We start from the raw sequence: 24,492 nt of genomic DNA, 5'->3' as shown, positions 1-24,492 counted from the left end.
GACAGAAGTGAGGGCTGTAGGTATTGATACTCTGTGAAATGCAGGGCTGATCTGATATCTGGTTTATGTGAAGTACATTGTGTGTGAGGGTCTGATTGCAGACGTACGTGGTTAATGTAAAGTACAGTGCAGATCACAGGCAGTACATTTAGCTACATCTGGAACCTTCATTACACTCAACTCAACGCAACATATAATAACTAATACTTATAAAGACGTTTATAAAATATAGATTTAGGAAATAGTTTTTGCCCATTTTCAAACATTGCATAAATAAACTGGCTACCAGTGTGACATCATTAATCAGGAAATGAACAAGTGAGATTTTCAATCTCCCAATAAAAAAGCACTCCATTAGAATCAATCACCCAGTTCAAACTATAATCAAATAAAATTTACATTCTCAATTAACCTCAATGATAAATAGGGTATCCACAAGTCAGCATGAAGCCATGTTTGGCAGTCTGAAGATTCACCACAAGGGGAGCTATTAGCACAAACTGCTTTTGTAAGCTACACTGAAAGAGAGGAATCCCACACCAGCAGGATCTCAGCGATGGATGTACGTTTGTAGTTTTGAATTGTATAAATATGAAGTTGAATGTTTGCTAATGCAAACTATGTTTATGTAGTAAAAGGTTTTATGAGGTCTGTGTGATGCAGACAAGCAGCAGAGTAGTGTGCTAAGCGTTTAGTGTGTAAAGCGTGTAAAGTGTGTAGTGTGTAAAGCGTGTAAAGTGTGTAGTGTGTAAAGCATGTAAAGCGTGTAGTGTGTAAAGCGTGTAAAGCGTGTAGTGTGTAAAGCGTGTAGTGTGTAAAGCGTGTAAAGCGTGTAGTGTGTAAAGCGTGTAAAGCATGTAGTGTGTAAAGCGTGTAAAGCGTGTAGTGTGTAAAGCGTGTAGTGTGTAAAGCGTGTAGTTTGTAAAGCGTGTAAAGCGTGTAGTGTGTAAAGCGTGTAGTGTGTAAAGCGTGTAGTTTGTAAAGCGTGTAAAGTGTGTAGTGTGTAAAGCGTGTAAAGCATGTAGTGTGTAAAGCATGTAAAGCGTGTAGTGTGTAAAGCGTGTAAAGCGTGTAGTGTGTAAAGCGTGTAGTGTGTAAAGCGTGTAGTTTGTAAAGCGTGTAAAGCGTGTAGTGTGTAAAGCATGTAGTGTGTAAAGCGTGTAGTGTGTAAAGCGTGTAAAGCATGAGCTGATACAGAAATAGAGCAGATCTTGAGCTGGTGTTGGAGATGGAACCCTGAGGGGAAATGAGGCCAAATGGACAAGGGCAGTGAAAACCTGTGCTGAAACCTCAATTTAAAACACATCCCGTCTGAACACGTCACGCTGAAACAGCAGTCTGAGATTGGCAGGCGCTTCTTAGAGGACGAAACACATCAGACTCTCTGATGACCAGCTGAAACTCAGCCTGCTGGCTGTGTTAGAGTTAGCATCACATTCAGCTCCACTCCACTGTCATAAATACCACTGGGTTTCATATTTTACACTCGCTGGTATGAATGGAATATCATACTTCATCTGATAGCTAATTAAATATGTAATTAACTAGAATCCATAATTAGATAATTAGATACACTTTACTTTGAACTACAGCTAAACAGTCAACACAGAGTATCAACTCACCACAATTAGCACTATGCTAACTGGTGGGGTATAAGCTGCTATTACTTGTAGCTCCAGTGCTAAAACTAAAGAAGCAAACTTCAGACACCAAACACGTCTTGATGGACTTTATCTGGGACAGAAACAGGAACCGTGGCTTTAGGGGTGCAGGTGTGTGGGGCATATGCGCTTACGTAAGAGGTGCCACTCGTCCTGCTGGATGGTCCGGGTGAGGTTGAGCGGAATGTTCCGGAGCCGGATGGGCTGAGAGAAATGGTATTTGACAGAAGTGCAGCGGTCTGCAATACCTGCGGTCAGATCAGAGCGGTCAGCAGCTGGAGTGGAAACATGACAGCACTGCAGAAAAAAAAGTGCTGACACTGCAGACTGAAAACACATCAGCACACAACACACACCAGTGCGGCGCAGCGCAGCGGAGAGCGACAGCGGCCGAGATCCCGCGCCATTCCGCACACTCGCATTACGCTCCACATCACGGAGACTGATTACAGATTATTTAACACGTCAGACTCGTGTTCAGTGTTGAGCGTGGAGCCTCGCTGCTCTGACATCAGCAGAAAAGCTGCTTTCAGGATCGGCCTGCACAGTAACTACTGCCAACCCCCCCCCACCGCTATGTTCAAACCGCTGCCCACAGCGCCAACTAGTAGATACAACCGCATGCTAGTGGATACATTAGTTCACGAGAGGAAACAACTGCTGATATATGATGTGTAGCAATGAGGTGGTTCATATATTAGTCAACTACTCCATATATTAGCAGAATAATGACTATATTAGCCAACCAGGGGAGGTATTAGTGAGGTAGAGGGTACATTAGTGAGTTAGTGAATATAATAATGAGTTAGTAGGTGTATTAGTGAGTCAGTGTATATATTAGTGAGGTAGTAGGTATATTAGTGAGTCAGTGTATATATTAGTGAGTTAGTAGGTATTTCAGTGAGTCAGTGTATATATTAGTGAGTTAGTAGGTATATTAGTGAATCAGTGTGTATATTAGGGAGTTAGTATATTAGTGAGTCAGTGTATATATTAGGGAGTTAGTAGGTATATTAGTGATTCAGTGTATATATTAGTGAGTTAGTAGGTATATTAGTGAGTCAGTGTATATATTAGTGAGTTAGTAGGTATATTAGTGAGTCAGTGTATATATTAGGGAGTTAGTAGGTATATTAGTGAGTCAGTGTATATATTAGGGAGTTAGTAGGTATATTAGTGAGTCAGTGTATATATTAGTGAGTTAGTAGGTATATTAGTGAGTCAGTGTATATATTAGTGAGTTAGTAGGTATATTAGTGAGTCAGTGTATATATTAGGGAGTTAGTAGGTATATTAGTGAGTCAGTGTATATATTAGTGAGTCAGTGTATATATTAGGGAGTTAGTAGGTATATTAGTGAGTCAGTGTATATATTAGTGAGTTAGTAGGTATATTAGTGAGTCAGTGTATATATTAGTGAGTTAGTAGGTATATTAGTGAGTCAGTGTATATATTAGGGAGTTAGTAGGTATATTAGTGAGTCAGTGTATATATTAGTGAGTTAGCAGGTATATTAGTGAGTCAGTGTATATATTAGTGAGTTAGTAGGTATATTAGTGAGTCAGTGTATATATTAGGGAGTTAGTAGGTATATTAGTGAGTCAGTGTATATATTAGGGAGTTAGTAGGTATATTAGTGAGTCAGTGTATATATTAGTGAGTTAGTAGGTATATTAGTGAGTCAGTGTATATATTAGTGAGGTAGTAGGTATATTAGTGAGTCAGTGTATATATTAGTGAGTTAGTAGGTATATTAGTGAGTCAGTGTATATATTAGTGAGGTAGTAGGTATATTAGTGAGTCAGTGTATATATTAGTGAGGTAGTAGGTATATTAGTGAGTCAGTGTATATATTAGTGAGTTAGTAGGTATATTAGTGAATCAGTGTATATATTAGTGAGGTAGTAGGTATATTAGTGAATCAGTGTATATATTAGTGAGGTAGTAGGTATATTAGTGAGTCAGTGTATATATTAGTGAGTTAGTAGGTATATTAGTGAGTCAGTGTATATATTAGGGAGTTAGTAGGTATATTAGTGAGTCAGTGTATATATTAGTGAGTCAGTGTATATATTAGGGAGTTAGTAGGTATATTAGTGAGTCAGTGTATATATTAGTGAGTTAGTAGGTATATTAGTGAGTCAGTGTATATATTAGTGAGTTAGTAGGTATATTAGTGAGTCAGTGTATATATTAGTGAGTTAGCAGGTATATTAGTGAGTCAGTGTATATATTAGTGAGTTAGTAGGTATATTAGTGAGTCAGTGTATATATTAGGGAGTTAGTAGGTATATTAGTGAGTCAGTGTATATATTAGGGAGTTAGTAGGTATATTAGTGAGTCAGTGTATATATTAGTGAGTTAGTAGGTATATTAGTGAGTCAGTGTATATATTAGTGAGGTAGTAGGTATATTAGTGAGTCAGTGTATATATTAGTGAGTTAGTAGGTATATTAGTGAGTCAGTGTATATATTAGTGAGGTAGTAGCTATATTAGTGAGTCAGTGTATATATTAGTGAGGTAGTAGGTATATTAGTGAATCAGTGTATATATTAGTGAGGTAGTAGGTATATTAGTGAATCAGTGTATATATTAGTGAGGTAGTAGGTATATTAGTGAGTCAGTGTATATATTAGTGAGTTAGTAGGTATATTAGTGAGTCAGTGTATATATTAGTGAGTTAGTAGGTATATCAGTGAATCAGTGTATATATTAGTGAGTTAGTAGGTATATTAGTGAGTTAGTAGGTATATTAATGAGTCAGTGTATATATTAGTGAGTTAGTAGGTATATAAGTGAGTCAGTGTATATTAGTGAGTTAGTAGGTATATTAGTGAGTCAGTGTATATATTAGTGAGTTAGTAGTTATATCAGTGAATCAGTGTATATATTAGTGAGTTAGTAGGTATATTAGTGAGTCAGTGTATATATTAGTGAGGTAGTAGGTATATTAGTGAGTCAGTGTATATATTAGTGAGTTAGTAGGTATATTAGTGAGTCAGTGTATATATTAGTGAGTTAGTAGGTATATTAGTGAGTCAGTGTATATATTAGTGAGTTAGTAGGTATATTAGTGAGTCAGTGTATATATTAGTGAGTTAGTAGTTATATCAGTGAATCAGTGTATATATTAGTGAGTTAGTAGGTATATTAGTGAGTCAGTGTATATATTAGTGAGGTAGTAGGTATATTAGTGAGTCAGTGTATATATTAGTGAAGTAGTAGGTATATTAGTGAGTCAGTGTATATATTAGTGAGTTAGTAGGTATATTAGTGAGTCAGTGTATATATTAATGAGTTAGTAGGTATATTAGTGAGTCAGTGTATATATTAGTGAGTTAGTAGGTATATTAGTGAGTCAGTGTATATATTAGGGAGTTAGTAGGTATATTAGTGAGTTAGTAGGTATATTAGTGAGTCAGTGTATATATTAGTGAGTTAGTAGGTATATTAGTGAATCAGTGTATATATTAGTGAGGTAGTAGGTATATTAGTGAATCAGTGTATATGTTAGTGAGGTAGTAGGTATATTAGTGAGTCAGTGTATATATTAGTGAGTTAGTAGGTATATTAGTGAGTCAGTGTATATATTAGTGAGTTAGTAGGTATATCAGTGAATCAGTGTATATATTAGTGAGTTAGTAGGTATATTAGTGAGTCAGTGTATATATTAGTGAGTTAGTAGGTATATAAGTGAGTCAGTGTATATATTAGTGAGTTAGTAGGTATATTAGTGAGTCAGTGTATATATTAGTGAGTTAGTAGTTATATCAGTGAATCAGTGTATATATTAGTGAGTTAGTAGGTATATTAGTGAGTCAGTGTATATATTAGTGAGTTAGTAGTTATATCAGTGAATCAGTGTATATATTAGTGAGTTAGTAGGTATATTAGTGAGTCAGTGTATATATTAGTGAGGTAGTAGGTATATTAGTGAGTTAGTGTATATATTAGTGAGGTAGTAGGTATATTAGTGAGTCAGTGTATATATTAGTGAGTTAGTAGGTATATTAGTGAGTCAGTGTATATATTAGTGAGTTAGTAGGTATATTAGTGAGTCAGTGTATATATTAGGGAGTTAGTAGGTATATTAGTGAGTCAGTGTATATATTAGTGAGTTAGTAGGTATATTAGTGAGTCAGTGTATATATTAGTGAGTTAGTAGGTATATTAGTGAGTCAGTGTATATATTAGTGAGTTAGTAGGTATATTAGTGAGTCAGTGTATATATTAGTGAGGTACTGGATATATTAGTCTTCTTTGTAATCCCTAAAACACAAACCCACATTCAGGACTTCATTCCTAACCTCTTATTTCCTTACAGCGTCTGTTTCTCTCTCTGTTGTTGTTGTTGTATCTGTATTATTATGTTTATTTGTGTCTGTCCTGTTCCTGCCAGTCTGTCCCGCAGGTCTCACCGCTGCCCCCCGCTGGCTGACCTTCTGTTGTTATTTCTGCCTCGGCTCAGATTTGGCTGCCATGCAGCTCTGCAGCTCTGAACACTGCACCAGCACATACACACTGACCGGCGGGACGGTCACACACACTGACCACGGTGTCCTTCAGCTCCGTTAACCCTGACTGGAGAAACCCCTCACAGTGTGTAGAGCACCTCCGCATCTGAAAGAACCTCGAGAAATGTTGAGTTCATCATCAAACTGCAGAAATAAGAGAATGTAAGAGTGTGGCACTCACACACACACTGACACGCACTCACACACGCACTGACACACACTCACACACGCACTGACACACACTCACACACACACTCAAACACGCACTGACACACACGCACTGACACACACTCACACACGCACTGACACACACGGACTGACACACACTCACACACGCACTGACACACACTCACACACGCATTCACACACGCACTGACACACACGCACTGACACACACTCACACACGCACTGACACACACGCACTGACACACACTCACTGACACACACACTGACACGCACTCACACACGCACTGACACACGCACTGACACACACTCACACACGCACTGACACACACTCACACACGCACTGACACACACGCACTGACACACACTCACACACACACTGACACACACTCACACACGCACTGACACACACGCACTGACACACACTGACACGCACTCACACACGCACTGACACACACACGCACTGACACACACTCACACACGCACTCACACACGCACTGACACACGCACTGACACACACTCACACACGCACTGACACACACGCACTGACACACACTCACACACACACTGACACGCACTCACACACGCACTGACACACGCACTGACACACACTCACACACGCACTGACACACACGCACTGACACACACTCACACACACACTGACACACACTCACACACGCACTGACACACACGCACTGACACACACTCACACACACACTGACACACACTCACACACGCACTGACACGCACTGACACACACTCACACACGCACTGACACACACTCACACACGCACTGACACGCACTGACACACACACACTGACACACACTCACACACGCACTGACACACACGCACTGACACACACTCACACACACACTGACACACACGCACTGACACACACTCACACACGCACTGACACACACTCACACACACACTGACACACACTCACACACGCACTGACACACGCACTGACACGCACTCACACACACACTGACACACACTCACACACGCACTGACACACACGCACTGACACGCACTCACACACGCACTGACACACACGCACTGACACACACTCACACACGCACTGACACACACTCACACACACACTGACACACACGCACTGACACACACTCACACACGCACTGACACGCACTCACACACACACTGACACGCACTCACACACGCACTGACACACACTGACACACTCACACACGCACTGACACACACTCACACACGCACACACACGCACTGACACGCACTCACACACACTCACACACGCACTCTCACACGCACTGACACACACACACATTGACACACACTCACACACGCACCGATACACACTCACACACGCACTGACACGCACTCACACACGCACTGACACGCACTGACACACGCACTGACACACACACACACTGACACACACTCACACATGCACTGACACACACACACACGCACTGACACACACACACACTGACACACACTCACACACGCACTGACACACACTCACACACGCACTGACATGCACTCACACACGCACTGACATGCACTCACACACACACTGACACACACACACATGCACTGACACACACTCACACACGCACTGACACACACTCACACACGCACACACTGACACACACTCACACACGCACTGACACGCACTCACACACGCACTGACACGCACTCACACACGCACACACTGACACACATACTGACACGCACTCACACACGCACTGACACACATACTGACACGCACTCACACACGTACTGACACACACGCACACATTGACACATATACTGACACGCACTCAAACACGCACTGACACATACTCACACACGCACACACTGACACACATACTGACACGCACTCACACACGCACACACTGACACACATAGTGACACACACTCACACACGCACTGACACGCACTCACACGCACTGACACACTCACACACTCACTGACACGCACTCACACACGCACTGACACACGCTCACACAAGCACACACTGACACATATACTGACACACACTCACACACGCACTGACACGCACTCACACGCACACACTGACACATATACTGACACACACTCGCACACGCACTGACACACACGCACTAACGCACTCACACACGCACTGACACACACTCACGCACGCGCTTACACACGCACTGACACGCACTCACACGCACTGACACACACTCACACGCACTGACACACACTGACACGCACTCACACACGCACTGACACGCACTCACACACGCACTGACACGCACTCACACACGCTCACACACGCACTGACACGCACTCACACACGCACACACTGACACACATACTGACACGCACTTGCACACCCACTGACACCCACTGACACACGCACACACTGACACACATACTGACACACACTCACACACGCACTGACACACACTCACTCACGCACACATACTGACACGCACTCACACATGCACTGACACACACTCACACACGCACACATACTGACACGCACTCACACACACACTGACACACACTCACACACGCACTGACACGCACTCACACACGCACTGACACACACTCACACACGCACTGACACACACTGACACACGCACACACTGACACATATACTGACACACACTCACACACGCACTGACACGCACTCACACACGCACTGACATGCACTCACACACGCACACACTGACACACATACTGACACGCACTCACACACGCACTGACACGCACTCACACACGCACTGACACACACTCACACACACTCACACACGCACTGACACGCACTCACACACGCACTGACACACACTCACACACACTCACACACGCACTGACACGCACTCACACATGCACACACTGACACATATACTGACACACACTCACACACGCACTGACACGCACTCACACACTGACACACATACTGACACTCACTCGCACACCCACTGACACACACGCACACACTGACACACATACTGACACGCACTGACACGCACTCACACACTGACACACATACTGACACGCACTTGCACACCCACTGACACACACTCACACGCACACACTGACACATATACTGACACGCACTCACACAAGCACTGACACGCACTCACACACGCACACACTGACACACATACTGACATGCACTCGCACACCCACTGACACACACTCACACACGCACACACTGACACACATACTGACACGCACTCACACACACACTGACACACACTCACACACGCAATGACACGCACTTACACACGCATATGCACTGACACACACACTCACACATGCACATGCACTGACACGCGCACTGACACTCGCACATGCAGACACGCACTCACACATGCACTGACACACGCACTGACATTCGCGCACACGCACTTACACACGCACATGCACTGACATGCACTCACACACGCATATGCACTGACACGCACTGACACACACACTGACATATGCACTCGCACACGCACTCACATACGCACACGTATTCACACACGCACATGCACTGACATGCACTCGCTCACACACTGACACATGCACTCGCACACGCACTCACACGCGCACCGACATGCACTCACACACTCACATGCACTGACACACGCACTCTCACACACACACTCAAACACACACAAACTGACACACACTGACATGCACTCGCACACGCACTGACACACACACTCTCACACACTCTCACACACAAACTGACACACGCACTGACATGCACACGCACACTAACACGTACACTTGCATAAGCTCTGACACATTCACTCGCACATGCACTCACACTCACACATGCACTGACACACGCACACGCACTGACACATTCACTCGCACTCGCACTGACACATTCACTTGCACACGCAGACGCACTAACACGCACTTGCACACACACACTGACACATTCACTTGCACTGACACACGAACTTGCACTGACACACGCGCTTGCACATGCACACTAACACACGCACTCGCACTGACACATTCACTTGCACACACACTGACACACGTACTTGCACTGACACACGCACTTGCACTGACACACGCACTTGCACATGCACACTGACACACACACTCGCACTGACACATTCACTCGCACACGCACTCACACACACTCTTGCACATGCACACTGACGCACGCACTCGCACTGACACATTCACTCGCACACGCACTGACACATTCACTCACACACGCACTGACACGCATTGGCACTGACACATTCACTCGCACACGCACTAACACACGCACTCGCACTGACACATTCACTCGCACTGACACATTCACTCGCACTGACATGCACTCGCACACGCACTGACACACGCACTCGCACTGACACATTCACTCGCACTGACACATTCACTCGCACTCGCACTGACACTTTCACTCGCACTGACATGCTCTCGCACACGCACTGACACACGCACTCGCACTGACACATTCACTCGCACTGACACATTCACTCGCACTCGCACTGACACATTCACTCGCACTGACACATTCACTCGCACTCGCACTGATACATTCACTCGCACTGACACATTCACTCGCACTCGCACTGACACATTCACTCGCACTGACACATTCACTCGCACTCGCACATTCACTCGCACTCGCACTGACACATTCACTCGCACTGACACATTCACTCGCACTCGCACTGATACATTCACTCGCACTGACACATTCACTCGCACTCGCACTGACACATTCACTCGCACTGACACATTCACTCGCACTCGCACTGACACATTCACTCGCACTCGCACTGACACATTCACTCGCACTGACACATTCACTCGCACTCGCACTGACACATTCACTCGCACTGACACATTCACTCGCACTGACATGCACTCGCACACGCACTGACACACGCACTTGCACTGACACATGCACTCGCACACGCACACTGACACATTCACTCGCACATGCACTGACACACACACATACACACATTCGTACTCGCACACAGACGTTTAAAAATGAAATCATCTATGATTTTACTTCGTAATCTCCTGACATGAACGTGCGCCGGAGTTCAGAGCGTAGGCGCGGCAGAGAAACGAGGTTCTCACGGCCATTTTCTGCTCTGAGCTCATAGATCCACTCTGAGGTGAACACAGCCGTATGACTGGTCAGCACGAGGATAGAAAGGTGAAGCTGAAGGTCGCCTGGCCCACAGCGCTCGGCTCTCATCCTTCACGCGGCCATCACCTCCTAATCTCCATCGACCGCCAATCAGATCTAATTCCCTCACCTGCTCTCACCTTCACACTTTCATCTTTTCATCTGCAGCTTCAAAGCCGAGCGAGAGTGAAGGAGAAAGAGGAGGTGCGGAGCATTACGTGCCCAACAAATTAAAGACAGCGTCCAGCTGCTCCAGCGTCCACCAAGCTCCTCTCACCGAGACTCTACTGAGCTGACCAACCAAGAAACTACACCGCGACACAGCACCACCGCGTCGACTCACACAGACCTACAGCCGACTCAGATCTACCCCACATGGTGCAGGCCCCCCAGATGTACCCCACATGGTGCAGGCCCCCCAGATGTACCCCACATGGTGCAGTCCCCCTAGATGTACCCCACATGGTGCAGTCCCCCCAGATGTACCCCACATGGTGCAGTCCCCCTAGATGTACCCCACATGGTGCAGGCCCCCCAGATCTACCCCCATGGTGCAGGCCCCCCAGATCTACCCCACATGGTGCAGTCCCCCCAGATGTACCCCACATGGTGCAGGCCCCCCAGATGTTCCCCACATGGTGCAGTCCCCCCAGATGTACCCCACATGGTGCAGTCCCCCCAGATGTACCCCACATGGTGCAGGCCCCCCAGATCTACCCCACATGGTGCAGTCCCCCCATATGTACCCCACATGGTGCAGTCCCCCCAGATGTACCCCACATGGTGCAGTCTCCCCAGATGTACCCCACATGGTGCAGGCCCCCCAGATCTACCCCATATGGTGCAGTCCCCCCAGATGTACCCCACATGGTGCAGGCCCCCCAGATCTACCCCACATGGTGCAGTCCCCCCAGATGTACCCCACATGGTGCAGTCCCCCCATATGTACCCCACATGGTGCAGGCCCCCCAGATGTACCCCACATGGTGCAGGCCCCCCAGATGTACCCCACATGGTGCAGTCCCTCCTTGTGTTCCCTTTATTAATTAGCACATCCTGCCCCCGACCACTCTGGGGGACGACCGAGCTGCTCCACCGCTTATACAGCCGTGTTTCTGTTTAGCTGAGCGAGCAGATTTGGCCGGCGCTGTAGCGCCCCCTGCTGCGACGGCGTTAAACCGCGTCTGCGTGGGGTATTTGTGTGGAGCAGTTCGATGGAGCATTACCTGTTAGCATTATCAGTACCTGACGACTGTAACTTGGAGGACGCGGCGACGCTCGGAGGTGCTCTTTACCACAGGGGGGCGGTATCGCACATTTCCCCATAGACATGAACGGCTTGGACCCGGACTTCCTTATATGGACGTTACAGGGACGCCCACCTTCACATATACCCCCCACCCCGCTTACCTGTGCTGATGACCCCGCCCTCCTCACCTTTGCTGATGAGTGTGTCTATGTCGCGGTCCCTCCCCCGGAAGTAGCACTTCCTCCACAGGCCGGAGTGCGTGGGGAACAGCGGTCTTCCGCACTCGGTCTCCAGGATGCCCAGTCCAGCGATGGCCCTCCAGTTCTCCAGCAGCTCCTCCTCGGGGCTGCCCACGTGGATGGGCCTCGCGAGCGCCCCCCCGCGACGCGGGCCCCCCTCCACCAGCGGCAGGTGGTAGATGGGCATGTCGCGGTTCTTCTGGTCGTTGGAGTCCGAGCCCTTCCGGTCACAGTTCCGCTTGTGCCTGCGCGTGTCCGTCTCGTACCAGTGGTCGGAGCAGAGCGCGAGGAGGAGGAGGAGCAGGGAGAGCGCGCTCACGCACACCGAGAGCGCGGGAACGCACCGCTCCATCATCGCTCTGGCCACTCCTGGTCAGTCTGTCAGTCTAGCGCGAGAGCCGATCCGTCGGTCTGTCTGTCGCTCTCGGACGCGCGGACAGGGCGGAGACGCGCTCACGAGCGTCCATCGCTCGCTCACGAGCGCTCACATTCTCCACCGCGCAAACCTGCACGCTCTGTATCGAACCACGGTCATGCTACGCCCAACCGGAGCGCGCGCGCCTTTCTCTCCCCCTCTCTGTCTGTCTCTCTCTCAGTGTCCGGTGTCTTCTTTGTCCGTGCGCGTGAGAGATTAAAGGTGATGATGAGGAGGAATAAAATCCTGCGTCCAGCTCGAGCTCATCTCGCGGTGCAGCGAGCACGGTGAGCGTGCGCGCGTGTGCGCGTGTGAAGGTTGCTGCCTGTGCAGAGCCAACAATAGCGGTGGGGCGGGGCCAAGGAGGCGCGCGGGGCACACAGACACACACACACACACACACACACACACACACACACACACACACTCACACACGTAGACCGAACCGCACTGAAGGAGAGAAGCAGATGCTGATGATGATGATGATGATGATGATGGGGATGATCATGATGATGATGATGATGGGGATGATGATGGGAATGGGGATGATGGGGATGGTGATATGGAAGGTGATAGTGATGATGATGATGAAGAGGCCGGTATCCTCGTGCACGAACAAAAAGGGTGAAAATAACCCACAAGCAAAGCCCCGCCCCCCTGCAGTCTGAGCAACCAATAGGAGAAGCGCAGCAGGAGGCTTCTTATTCGAACTTTCTGTTCCACCTTAAATGGTGCAGGCGCCAGAATGTAACTGCTGCACCTTTTAAGGTGGAACGATAATTTCGACCAAGGAACTGAACGCGCGAAAACATGCACCCTCAGAACACACATGCGCAGAACAGGGAGTGTTCTAGATAATACTGACCAGAACGTCTTCAGGATTTCTGCCCGCTGGCTGAGCGAAACGGCTTAGAACAGCAGTGCACACTCCCTAGGCGCCCTACCTAGTGTGCAACTCCGAGCGCGCTACTGGAGCGCGCCCGCTCTTCCGCTGAACAGACCAGCTGGCCTCTGCGCATGCGCAGCGGGGTGCGGAGGAGGCCATGTTAAGTAAAGTAGTGAAGTCGGGCTGAGAGCCTGTGGTGCTGGCGTTGTTGTTGTTGTTGTTGTTGTTTAGTTTCATGCCGATTAGTGCGCGCGCGTGAGGGCAGTGCGTAAGGCGCAGGTTTAGCCGCGCTGTGAGGAGGTTCGGTCAGGATGAGCTCCAGCTGTGACCTGTCCCGGCGGAACCCGCAGGAGGACTTTGAGCTGATCCAGAGGATTGGCAGCGGAACCTACGGAGATGTCTACAAGGTAAAGCGGGTCAAACGGGCTAAACCGGGTCAAACGGGGCTAAACGGGCAGTGCTCTGAGCTCGGGGGTGTGTACTGGTGAACTGTGGGGATACATAGTAGCAGCAACACAGCGCTCATCCACTCATCTACTCATCTACTGATCCGCTCATCCACTCATCTACTCATCTACTGATCCACTCATCTACTGATCCGCTCATCCACTCATCTACTGATCCACTCATCCGCTCATCCACTCATGTACTCATCCGCTCATCTACTCATCTACTGATCCACTCATCCGCTCATCCACTCATCTACTCATCCGCTCATCCGCTCATCCACTCATCTACTCATCCGCTCATCCACTCATCTACTGATCCGCTCATCCACTCATCTACTGATCCGCTCATCTACTGATCCACTCATCCGCTCATCCACTCATGTACTCATCCGCTCATCCACTCATCTACTGATCCACTCATCCGCTCATCCACTCATCTACTCATCCGCTCATCCACTCATCTACTGATCCGCTCATCCATTCATCTACTGATCCGCTCATCTTCTGATCCGCTCATCCACTCATCTACTGATCCGCTCATCCATTCATCTACTGATCCGCTCATCCACTCATCTACTGATCCGCTCATCCATTCATCTACTGATCCGCTCATCTACTGATCTACTGATCCGCTCATCCACTCATCCGCTCATCCACTCATCTACTGATCTGCTCATCTACTGATCCGCTCATCCACTCATCCGCTCATCCACTCATCCACTGATCCGCTCATCCACTGATCCGCTCATCCACTCATCTACTGATCTGCTCATCTACTGATCCGCTCATCCACTCATCCGCTCATCCACTCATCCACTGATCCGCTCATCCACTCATCCGCTCATCCACTCATCTACTGATCTGCTCATCTACTGATCCGCTCATCCACTCATCCGCTCATCCACTGATCCGCTCATCCACTCATCCGCTCATCCGCTCATCCACTGATCCGCTCATCCACTCATCCACTCATCTACTGATCTGCTCATCCACTCATCTACTGATCCGCTCATCCATTCATCTACTGATCCGCTCATCTACTGATCCGCTCATCTACTGATCTACTGATCCGCTCATCCACTCATCCGCTCATCCACTCATCTACTGATCTGCTCATCTACTGATCCGCTCATCCACTGATCCGCTCATCCACTGATCCGCTCATCCACTCATCCGCTCATCCACTCATCTACTGATCCGCTCATCCACTGATCCGCTCATCCCCTCATCTGCTCATCCACTCATCTACTGATCCGCTCATCCACTGATCTGCTCATCCACTGATCTGCTCATCCACTGATCCGCTCGTCCACTCATCCGCTCATCCACTCATCTGCTGATCCACTCATCTACTGATCCGCTCATCCACTCATCTACTGATCCACTCATCTACTGATCCGCTCATCCACTCATCTACTGATCCGCTCATCCGCTCATCCGCTGATCCGCTCATCTACTGATCCGCTGATCCGCTCATCCACTCATCTACTGATCAGCTGATCCGCTCATCCACTCATCTACTGATCCGCTCATCCGCTCATCCGCTCATCCACTGATTGTGAATTTCCCCGCTGTGGGACTAATAAAGGATTATCTTATCTTATGATCCGCTCATCCACTCATCCACTCATCTACTGATCCACTCATCCGCTCATCCACTCATCCACTCATCTACTCATCCGCTCATCCACTCATCTACTCATCCGCTCATCCACTCATCTACTGATCCGCTCATCCACTCATCTACTGATCCGCTCATCTACTGATCCGCTCATCCACTCATCTACTGATCCGCTCATCCGCTCATCCGCTGATCCGCTCATCTACTGATCCGCTCATCCACTCATCTACTGATCCACTCATCCGCTCATCCGCTGATCCGCTCATCTACTGATCCGCTCATCTACTCATCTGCTCATCCGCTCATCTACTGATTGTGAATTTCCCCGCTGTGGGACTAATAAAGGATTATCTTATCTTATGATCCGCTCATCCACTCATCCGCTCATCCACTCATCTACTGATCCACTCATCCGCTCATCCACTCATGTACTCATCCGCTCATCCACTCATCTACTGATCCACTCATCCGCTCATCCACTCATCTACTGATCCGCTCATCCATTCATCCACTGATCCGCTCATCCACTGATCCGCTCATCCACTGATCCGCTCATCCACTCATCCGGTCATCCACTCATCTACTGATCCGCTCATCCACTGATCCGCTCATCCACTCATCCGCTCATCCACTCATCTACTGATCCGCTCATCCACTCATCCGCTCATCCACTGATCCGCTCATCCACTCATCCGCTCATCCACTCATGTACTGATCCGCTCATCCACTGATCCGCTCATCCACTCATCCGCTCATCCACTCATCTACTGATCCACTCATCCGCTCATCCGCTCATCTACTGATCCACTCATCCGCTCATCCACTCATCTACTGATCCGCTCATCCACTGATCCGCCCATCCTCTCATCTACTGATCTGCTCATCTACTGATCCGCTCATCTACTGATCCGCTCATCCACTCATCTACTGATCCACTCATCTACTGATCCACTCATCCGCTCATCCGCTCATCTACTGATCCACTCATCCACTCATCCACTCATCTACTGATCCGCTCATCCACTGATCCGCTCATCCACTGATCCGCTCATCCACTCATCCACTGATCCGCTCATCCACTCATCCGCTCATCCCCTCATCTACTGATCCGCTCATCCACTGATCCGCTCATCCACTCATCCCCTCATCCGCTCATCTACTGATCCGCTCATCCACTCATCCGCTCATCCACTCATCCGCTCATCTACTGATCCGCTCATCCACTCATCTACTGATCCGCTCATCCACTCATCCGCTCATCCGCTCATCCGCTCATCTACTGATCCGCTCATCTACTGATCCGCTCATCTACTGATCCGCTCATCCACTCATCTACTGATCCACTCATCCAGTCATCCGCTCATCTACTGATCCGCTCATCCACTCATCTACTGATCCGCTCATCCACTCATCTACTGATCCGCTCATCCACTCATCCGCTCATCCGCTCATCTACTGATCAAATCAAATCAAATCAAATTTATTTGTATAGCGCTTTTTACAACGGATGTTGTCACAAAGCAGCTTTACAGGATTTCAGAAAAGACAAAGTTTCCACAGGACTGAAAGAATGTACAGAATGTACAGAAACCACCCCGGTGGGCAAGCCAGGGGCAACAGTGGCAAGGAAAAACTCCCTCAGAACAGAAAGAAACCTTGGGAGGAACCAGGCTCACCAGGGGGGACCCATCCTCCTCTGGTCAAACTACCTACAAGCGATTATACTACTAATATTATCAGCAGTAATATTGATATTAGGAATATCTAGGAGTCTATGAGAACATCAGGGTAGGGTGGGCAGCTCATCCAAGGTGGTTGGTGGTAGCTGAGGCGTGGGCAGCTGGTCACTCATGATCCACTCATCTACTGATCTGCTCATCCGCTCATCTACTGATCCGCTCATCCGCTCATCCACTCATCTACTGATCCGCTCATCCACTCATCTACTGATCCGCTCATCTGCTCATCCACTCATCTACTGATCCGCTCATCCACTCATCTACTGATCCGCTCATCCGCTCATCTACTTATCCACTCATCTACTGATCCGCTCATCCGCTCATCTACCGGCAGTGCAGTCTGTGCTGTGAGTTTTGTTACAGTGTGTTACCAGTGTGTGTAGACAGTGTAGTGTCAGTGCAGTCTGTGCTGTGAGTTTTGTTACAGTGTGTTACCAGTGTGTGCAGACAGTGCAGTGTCAGTGCAGTCTGTGCTGTGAGTTTTGTTACAGTGTGTTACCAGTGTGTGTAGACAGTGCAGTGTCAGTGCAGTCTGTGCTGTGAGTTTTGTTACAGTGTGTTACCAGTGTGTGCAGACAGTGTAGTGACAGTTCAGTCTGTGCTGTGAGTTTTGTTACAGTGTGTTACCAGTGTGTGTAGACAGTGCAGTGTCAGTGCAGTCTGTGCTGTGAGTTTTGTTACAGTGTGTTACCAGTGTGTGCAGACAGTGCAGTGTCAGTGCAGTCTGTGCTGTGAGTTTTGTTACAGTGTGTTACCAGTGTGTGTAGACAGTGCAGTGTCAGTGCAGTCTGTGCTGTGAGTTTTGTTACAGTGTGTTACCAGTGTGTGCAGACAGTGTAGTGACAGTGCAGTCTGTGCTGTGAGTTTTGTTACAGTGTGTTACCAGTGTGTGTAGACAGTGTAGTGACAGTGCAGTCTGTGCTGTGAGTTTTGTTACAGTGTGTTACCAGTGTGTGTAGACAGTGTAGTGACAGTGCAGTCTGTGTTGTGAGTTTTGTTACAGTGTGTTACCAGTGTGTGTAGACAGTGCAGTGACAGTGCAGTCTGTGCTGTGAGTTTTGTTACAGTGTGTTACCAGTGTGTGTAGACAGTGTAGTGACAGTGCAGTCTGTGCTGTGAGTTTTGTTACAGTGTGTTACCAGTGTGTGTAGACAGTGCAGTGACAGTGCAGTCTGTGTTGTGAGTTTTGTTACAGTGTGTTACCAGTGTGTGTAGACAGTGCAGTGACAGTGCGGTCTGTGCTGTGAGTTTTGTTACAGTGTGTTACCAGTGTGTGTAGACAGTGCAGTGTCAGTGCAGTCTGTGCTGTGAGTTTTGTTACAGTGTGTTACCAGTGTGTGCAGACAGTGTAGTGACAGTGCGGTCTGTGCTGTGAGTTTTGTTACAGTGTGTTACCAGTGTGTGTAGACAGTGCAGTGACAGTGCAGTCTGTGCTGTGAGTTTTGTTACAGTGTGTTACCAGTGTGTGTAGACAGTGTAGTGTCAGTGCAGTCTGTGCTGTGAGTTTTGTTACAGTGTGTTACCAGTGTGTGTAGACAGTGCAGTGTCAGTGCAGTCTGTGCTGTGAGTTTTGTTACAGTGTGTTACCAGTGTGTGCAGACAGTGTAGTGACAGTGCGGTCTGTGCTGTGAGTTTTGTTAGTGTGTTACCAGTGTGTGTAGACAGTGCAGTGACAGTGCAGTCTGTGTTGTGAGTTTTGTTACAGTGTGTTACCAGTGTGTGTAGACAGTGCAGTGACAGTGCAGTCTGTGCTGTGAGTTCTGTTACAGTGTGTTACCAGTGTGTGCAGACAGTGCAGTGTCAGTGCAGTCTGTGCTGTGAGTTTTGTTACAGTGTGTTACAAATGTGTGCAGACAGTGCAGTGACAGTGCAGTCTGTGCTGTGAGTTTTGTTACAGTGTGTTACCAGTGTGTGTAGACAGTGCAGTGACAGTGCAGTCTGTGCTGTGAGTTTTGTTACAGTGTGTTACCAGTGTGTGTAGACAGTGCAGTGACAGTGCAGTCTGTGCTGTGAGTTTTGTTACAGTGTGTTACCAGTGTGTGCAGACAGTGTAGTGACAGTGCAGTCTGTGCTGTGAGTTTTGTTAGTGTGTTACCAGTGTGTGTAGACAGTGCAGTGACAGTGCAGTCTGTGTTGTGAGTTTTGTTACAGTGTGTTACCAGTGTGTGTAGACAGTGTAGTGTCAGTGCAGTCTGTGCTGTGAGTTTTGTTACAGTGTGTTACCAGTGTGTGTAGACAGTGCAGTGTCAGTGCAGTCTGTGCTGTGAGTTTTGTTACAGTGTGTTACCAGTGTGTGCAGACAGTGCAGTGACAGTGCAGTCTGTGCTGTGAGTTTTGTTACAGTGTGTTACCAGTGTGTGCAGACAGTGCAGTGACAGTGCAGTCTGTGCTGTGAGTTTTGTTACAGTGTGTTACCAGTGTGTGTAGACAGTGTAGTGACAGTGCAGTCTGTGCTGTGAGTTTTGTTACAGTGTGTTACCAGTGTGTGTAGACAGTGCAGTGTCAGTGCAGTCTGTGCTTTGAGTTTTGCGAACCTGATGCAGCAGAAACTGGGCACTGGGTACTGGACACTGGATACTGGGCACTGCACATCAGTTACTGAGTACTGCTTATTATTCTATATCAGTTCGTCATGCTGTGACCCTCAGCTGTGCTGAAGGCTTATGTTCCTGTGTTGGAGCCTGTGTTCTGGGCCTGGGCGCCCGTTCGGTCACGCCTGTGTTCTTCCTGCAGGAAAGTGAAATGTGATCCTGAGCACTAATGGAGTTAGCCATTAGCCTTCCAGCTAACCCTGCTGTATGAGGTGCTGTGTGGCTGCTGGAGATGGTGGATTATCTGTATATTGTTACTCTTAACCTGATTAAATTAATCTAAATCCTTCTGAGCCGACTGACCAGGCGCGATCTACCATGTCCTTCAGGTCAGAGCCATGGAGGGCCACATGCTGTGCAGACCTGACCGGAGGAGTTTGTTTGGCGGATTAAGATTAAATGAGTTTAAACTCCCTGTGTTTTTACACCACAAACCCTGCAGAACCTCAGACGCAGGTGGAGCTCACAGTTCCTCAGGAGATGTTTCCTCAAAGCCCAGAGCTCAGGGGGCAGTTTTCTGCTGACCTCTCTCCAGATTAGCTGTGTTAGCTTAGCCGCCCCCTGTGTGAGCGGAGCTGCTCTGCTTTTCTGCTGCAGTGGATTTGCTGAAACAACTTCTCTGAGGAAAATCGGCCGCATCGCCCGTCTTTAATAATTCACCAGTTCCAGCGAGCGGCTCTGTGCCATGCTGAGATGGCATCATCCTCCTGAGACTGATCTCTCCACGGGGTGGGGGTGGGGGAGGTGTTTGAGGTGACTTTAACAGGTAATGGTTCTGATATACAGTCTAAAACAGAGACTGGACACTAGAGACCGGAGTCAGCGGCTGGTGGCTGAAACCAGCGCTGAAGAATAACTACAGTGAAGAGAAATCACAGTTAATGACGCTGGGATTTTACACGCCACACCGAGTGAGAGTGAGAAAACACAGTGAGAGGGAGTGACACAGTCACTAGGGCTCTTTATTAGCTCAGTGGAGTTCAGTACAGAAGCTGCTGTATGTCTGCGCACCACGTGTACTTGCGCTACAGCTCATTCAATAGTCATAACAATAATAACAACAGCAATAATAATAATATAGTCATAAAAATAACAACAATAATAATAATAATAGTAATAATAATAATAATAATAATAATAGTAAACCATATTTGCCGTACACTTAAAGTGCACCTCAAAGTTCTTTACACTATGAACAAAAAACAACAGACAAACAAAAGAAACAAGAGCAATAGCAACCACCTGTAATACCATAGCAACCACCTAGCAACACCTTAGGGACCACCTGGAGGTCTATAGGATTCCATAGCAACAACCTAGCAACACTTTAGCAACCACCTGGGCAGCCATCTTGAATCCCATAGCAGAAGCTTTGTCATTATAAAGTCGGACTTTCCGCTTCTAGTTCAGATTTAATGCTGCAGAGTTTAACAGAAACACAAGACAGACAGACCGACTTACAGACAGACATACATAAAGACGTACAGACACACATACATACAGACAGACAGACATACAGACCGACTTACAGACACACAGACAGACAGACATACAGTCCGACTTACAGACACACATACAGACAGACAGACAGACAGACCGACTTACAGACAGACACACATACATACAGACAGACAGACATACAGATTTAGACATACTTACAGACTTATAATAATAATGATAATAATAATAATAATAAATTACATTTATATAGCGCCTTTCACAAACCCAAGGTCGCTTCACATAGCAAAAAAAAATTTGTTCTGGAGAAAAGGTTCTGATTCTATTCTGCTTTAGAGTGTAAGACAGACATACAGACTTACAGACAGACATACAGACTTACAGACAGACATTCAGACTTACTGACAGACATTCAGACTTACAGACAGACATTCAGACTTACAGACAGACATACAGACTTACAGACAGACATACAGACTTACTGACAGACATTCAGACTTACTGACAGACATTCAGACTTACAGACAGACATTCAGACTTACAGACAGACATACAGACTTACAGACAGACATTCAGACTTACTGACAGACATACAGACTTACAGACAGACATTCAGACTTACTGACAGACATTCAGACTTACAGACATGCATACAGACTTACAGACAGACATACAGACTTACAGACAGACATACAGACTTACAGACAGACATTCAGGCTTACTGACAGACATTCAGACTTACAGACATGCATACAGACTTACAGACAGACATTCAGACTTACTGACAGACATTCAGACTTACAGACATGCATACAGACTTACAGACAGACATTCAGACTTACAGACAGACATTCAGACTTACAGACAGACATTCAGAAGTACAGACAGACATACAGACTTCCAGACAGACATACAGACTTCCAGACAGACATTCAGACTTCCAGACAGACATTCAGACTTCCAGACAGACATTCTGACTTCCAGACAGACATTCTGACTTCCAGACAGACATTCAGACTTCCAGACAGACATTCAGACTTCCAGACAGACATTCTGACTTCCAGACAGACATTCAGACTTCCAGACAGACATTCTGACTTCCAGACAGACATTCAGACTTACAGACAGACATTCAGAAGTACAGACAGACATACAGACTTACAGACAGACATTCAGACTTACAGACAGACATACAGACTTACAGACAGACTGATTCACAAAAGTTCTGATTCTGCTTCACAGTGTAAAATAAACAGAACCCGGTTCCTCTGTGTGTGTCAGAGCTCTGTTCTCTGTCTGTTCTGACGGGAACAGAACCTCAAAGAACCAGCACAGTTATAAAAACCAGCACGCTGTTTCATTTGATCTGTTCAGGCTGTGAGTTTTAAATGACGTATAAAACTGCAGGATGCAGCTCCTAGTTGGTGTGTGCTTAGTAGGTTTGTGTGTGGTGCTGTGTGTGGTGGTGTGGTGTGTTGTGGTGGTGCTGTGTGTGGTGCTGTGTGTGGTGTGGTGCTGTGTGTGGTGGGGTGTGGGGTGTGGTGTGTGGTGTGGTGCTGTGCTGTGTGTGGTGCTGTGTGTGGTGTGGTGCTGTGCTGTGTGTGGTGCTGTGTGTGGTGTGGTGCGGTGTGGTGCTGTGTGTGGTGTGTGGTGCGGTGTGTGGTGCTGTGTGTGGTGGTGTGTTGTGGTGGTGTGGTGCTGTGTGTGGTGTGTGGTGCTGTGTGTGGTGCTGTGTGTGGTGTGGTGCTGTGTGTGGTGCTGTGCTGTGTGTGGTGTGTGGTGCTGTGTGTGGTGTGTGGTGCTGTGTGTGGTGTGGTGTGGGGTGTGGTGTGTGGTGCTGTGCTGTGTGTGGTGTGGTGTGTGGTGCTGTGCTGTGTGTGGTGCTGTGTGTGGTGTGGGGTGTGGTGCGGTGTGGTGCTGTGTGTGGTGTGTGGTGTGGGGTGTGGTGTGGTGCTGTGCTGTGTGTGGTGTGGTGTGTGGTGCTGTGCTGTGTGTGGTGCTGTGTGTGGTGCTGTGTGTGGTGTGTGTGGTGTGGTGCTGTGTGTGGTGTGGTGCTGTGTGTGGTGCTGGGTGTGGTGTGTGGTGCTGTGTGTGGTGTGTGGTGCTGTGTGTGGTGTGGTGTGGGGTGTGGTGTGTGGTGTGGTGCTGTGCTGTGTGTGGTGCTGTGTGTGGTGTGGTGTGGTGTGTGGTGCTGTGTGTGGTGTGTGGTGCGGTGTGGTGCTGTGTGTGGTGTGTGGTGCGGTGTGTGGTGTGGGGTGTGGTGTGGTGCTGTGCTGTGTGTGGTGTGGTGTGTGGTGCTGTGCTGTGTGTGGTGCTGTGTGTGGTGCTGTGTGTGGTGTGTGGTGCTGTGTGTGGTGTTTGTGGTGTGGTG

At 47.8% G+C, this 24,492-nt stretch overlaps 2 protein-coding genes across 4 annotated transcripts in view; one reads left to right on the top strand and one right to left on the bottom strand.

The window, feature by feature from the left end:
* The window catches only part of tmem178 (transmembrane protein 178), an 18,376-nt gene extending 4,317 nt beyond the window's left edge, over window positions 1–14,059 (bottom strand). The window contains exons 1-2 of the mRNA XM_037534732.1: window positions 12,912–14,059; window positions 1,796–1,909 (exon numbers count right to left, since the gene is read on the bottom strand). Coding sequence (XP_037390629.1) covers window positions 1,796–1,909; window positions 12,912–13,317 — 520 coding nt within the window. The 5' untranslated portion in view covers window positions 13,318–14,059. The remainder of the gene's footprint in view (window positions 1–1,795; window positions 1,910–12,911) is intronic.
* A 90-nt stretch (window positions 14,060–14,149) lies between these two features.
* map4k3a (mitogen-activated protein kinase kinase kinase kinase 3a) overlaps window positions 14,150–24,492 on the top strand; it is a 99,876-nt gene continuing 89,533 nt past the window's right edge. For 2 of the 3 annotated variants that reach the window (XM_037534731.1, XM_037534729.1), the window contains exon 1: window positions 14,151–14,670. In XM_037534731.1, the coding sequence (XP_037390628.1) occupies window positions 14,575–14,670 (96 nt within the window). In that variant the 5' untranslated portion in view covers window positions 14,151–14,574. Of the gene's footprint in view, window positions 14,671–24,492 lie in introns of all 3 variants that reach the window. The other variant, XM_037534730.1, reaches the window with a different exon arrangement.

Source organism: Pygocentrus nattereri, chromosome 25 (assembly GCF_015220715.1).
Source record: "Pygocentrus nattereri isolate fPygNat1 chromosome 25, fPygNat1.pri, whole genome shotgun sequence".
Classification (NCBI taxonomy): Eukaryota; Metazoa; Chordata; class Actinopteri; order Characiformes; family Serrasalmidae; genus Pygocentrus; species Pygocentrus nattereri.
This window is presented reverse-complemented; position numbering and strand designations above follow the sequence as displayed.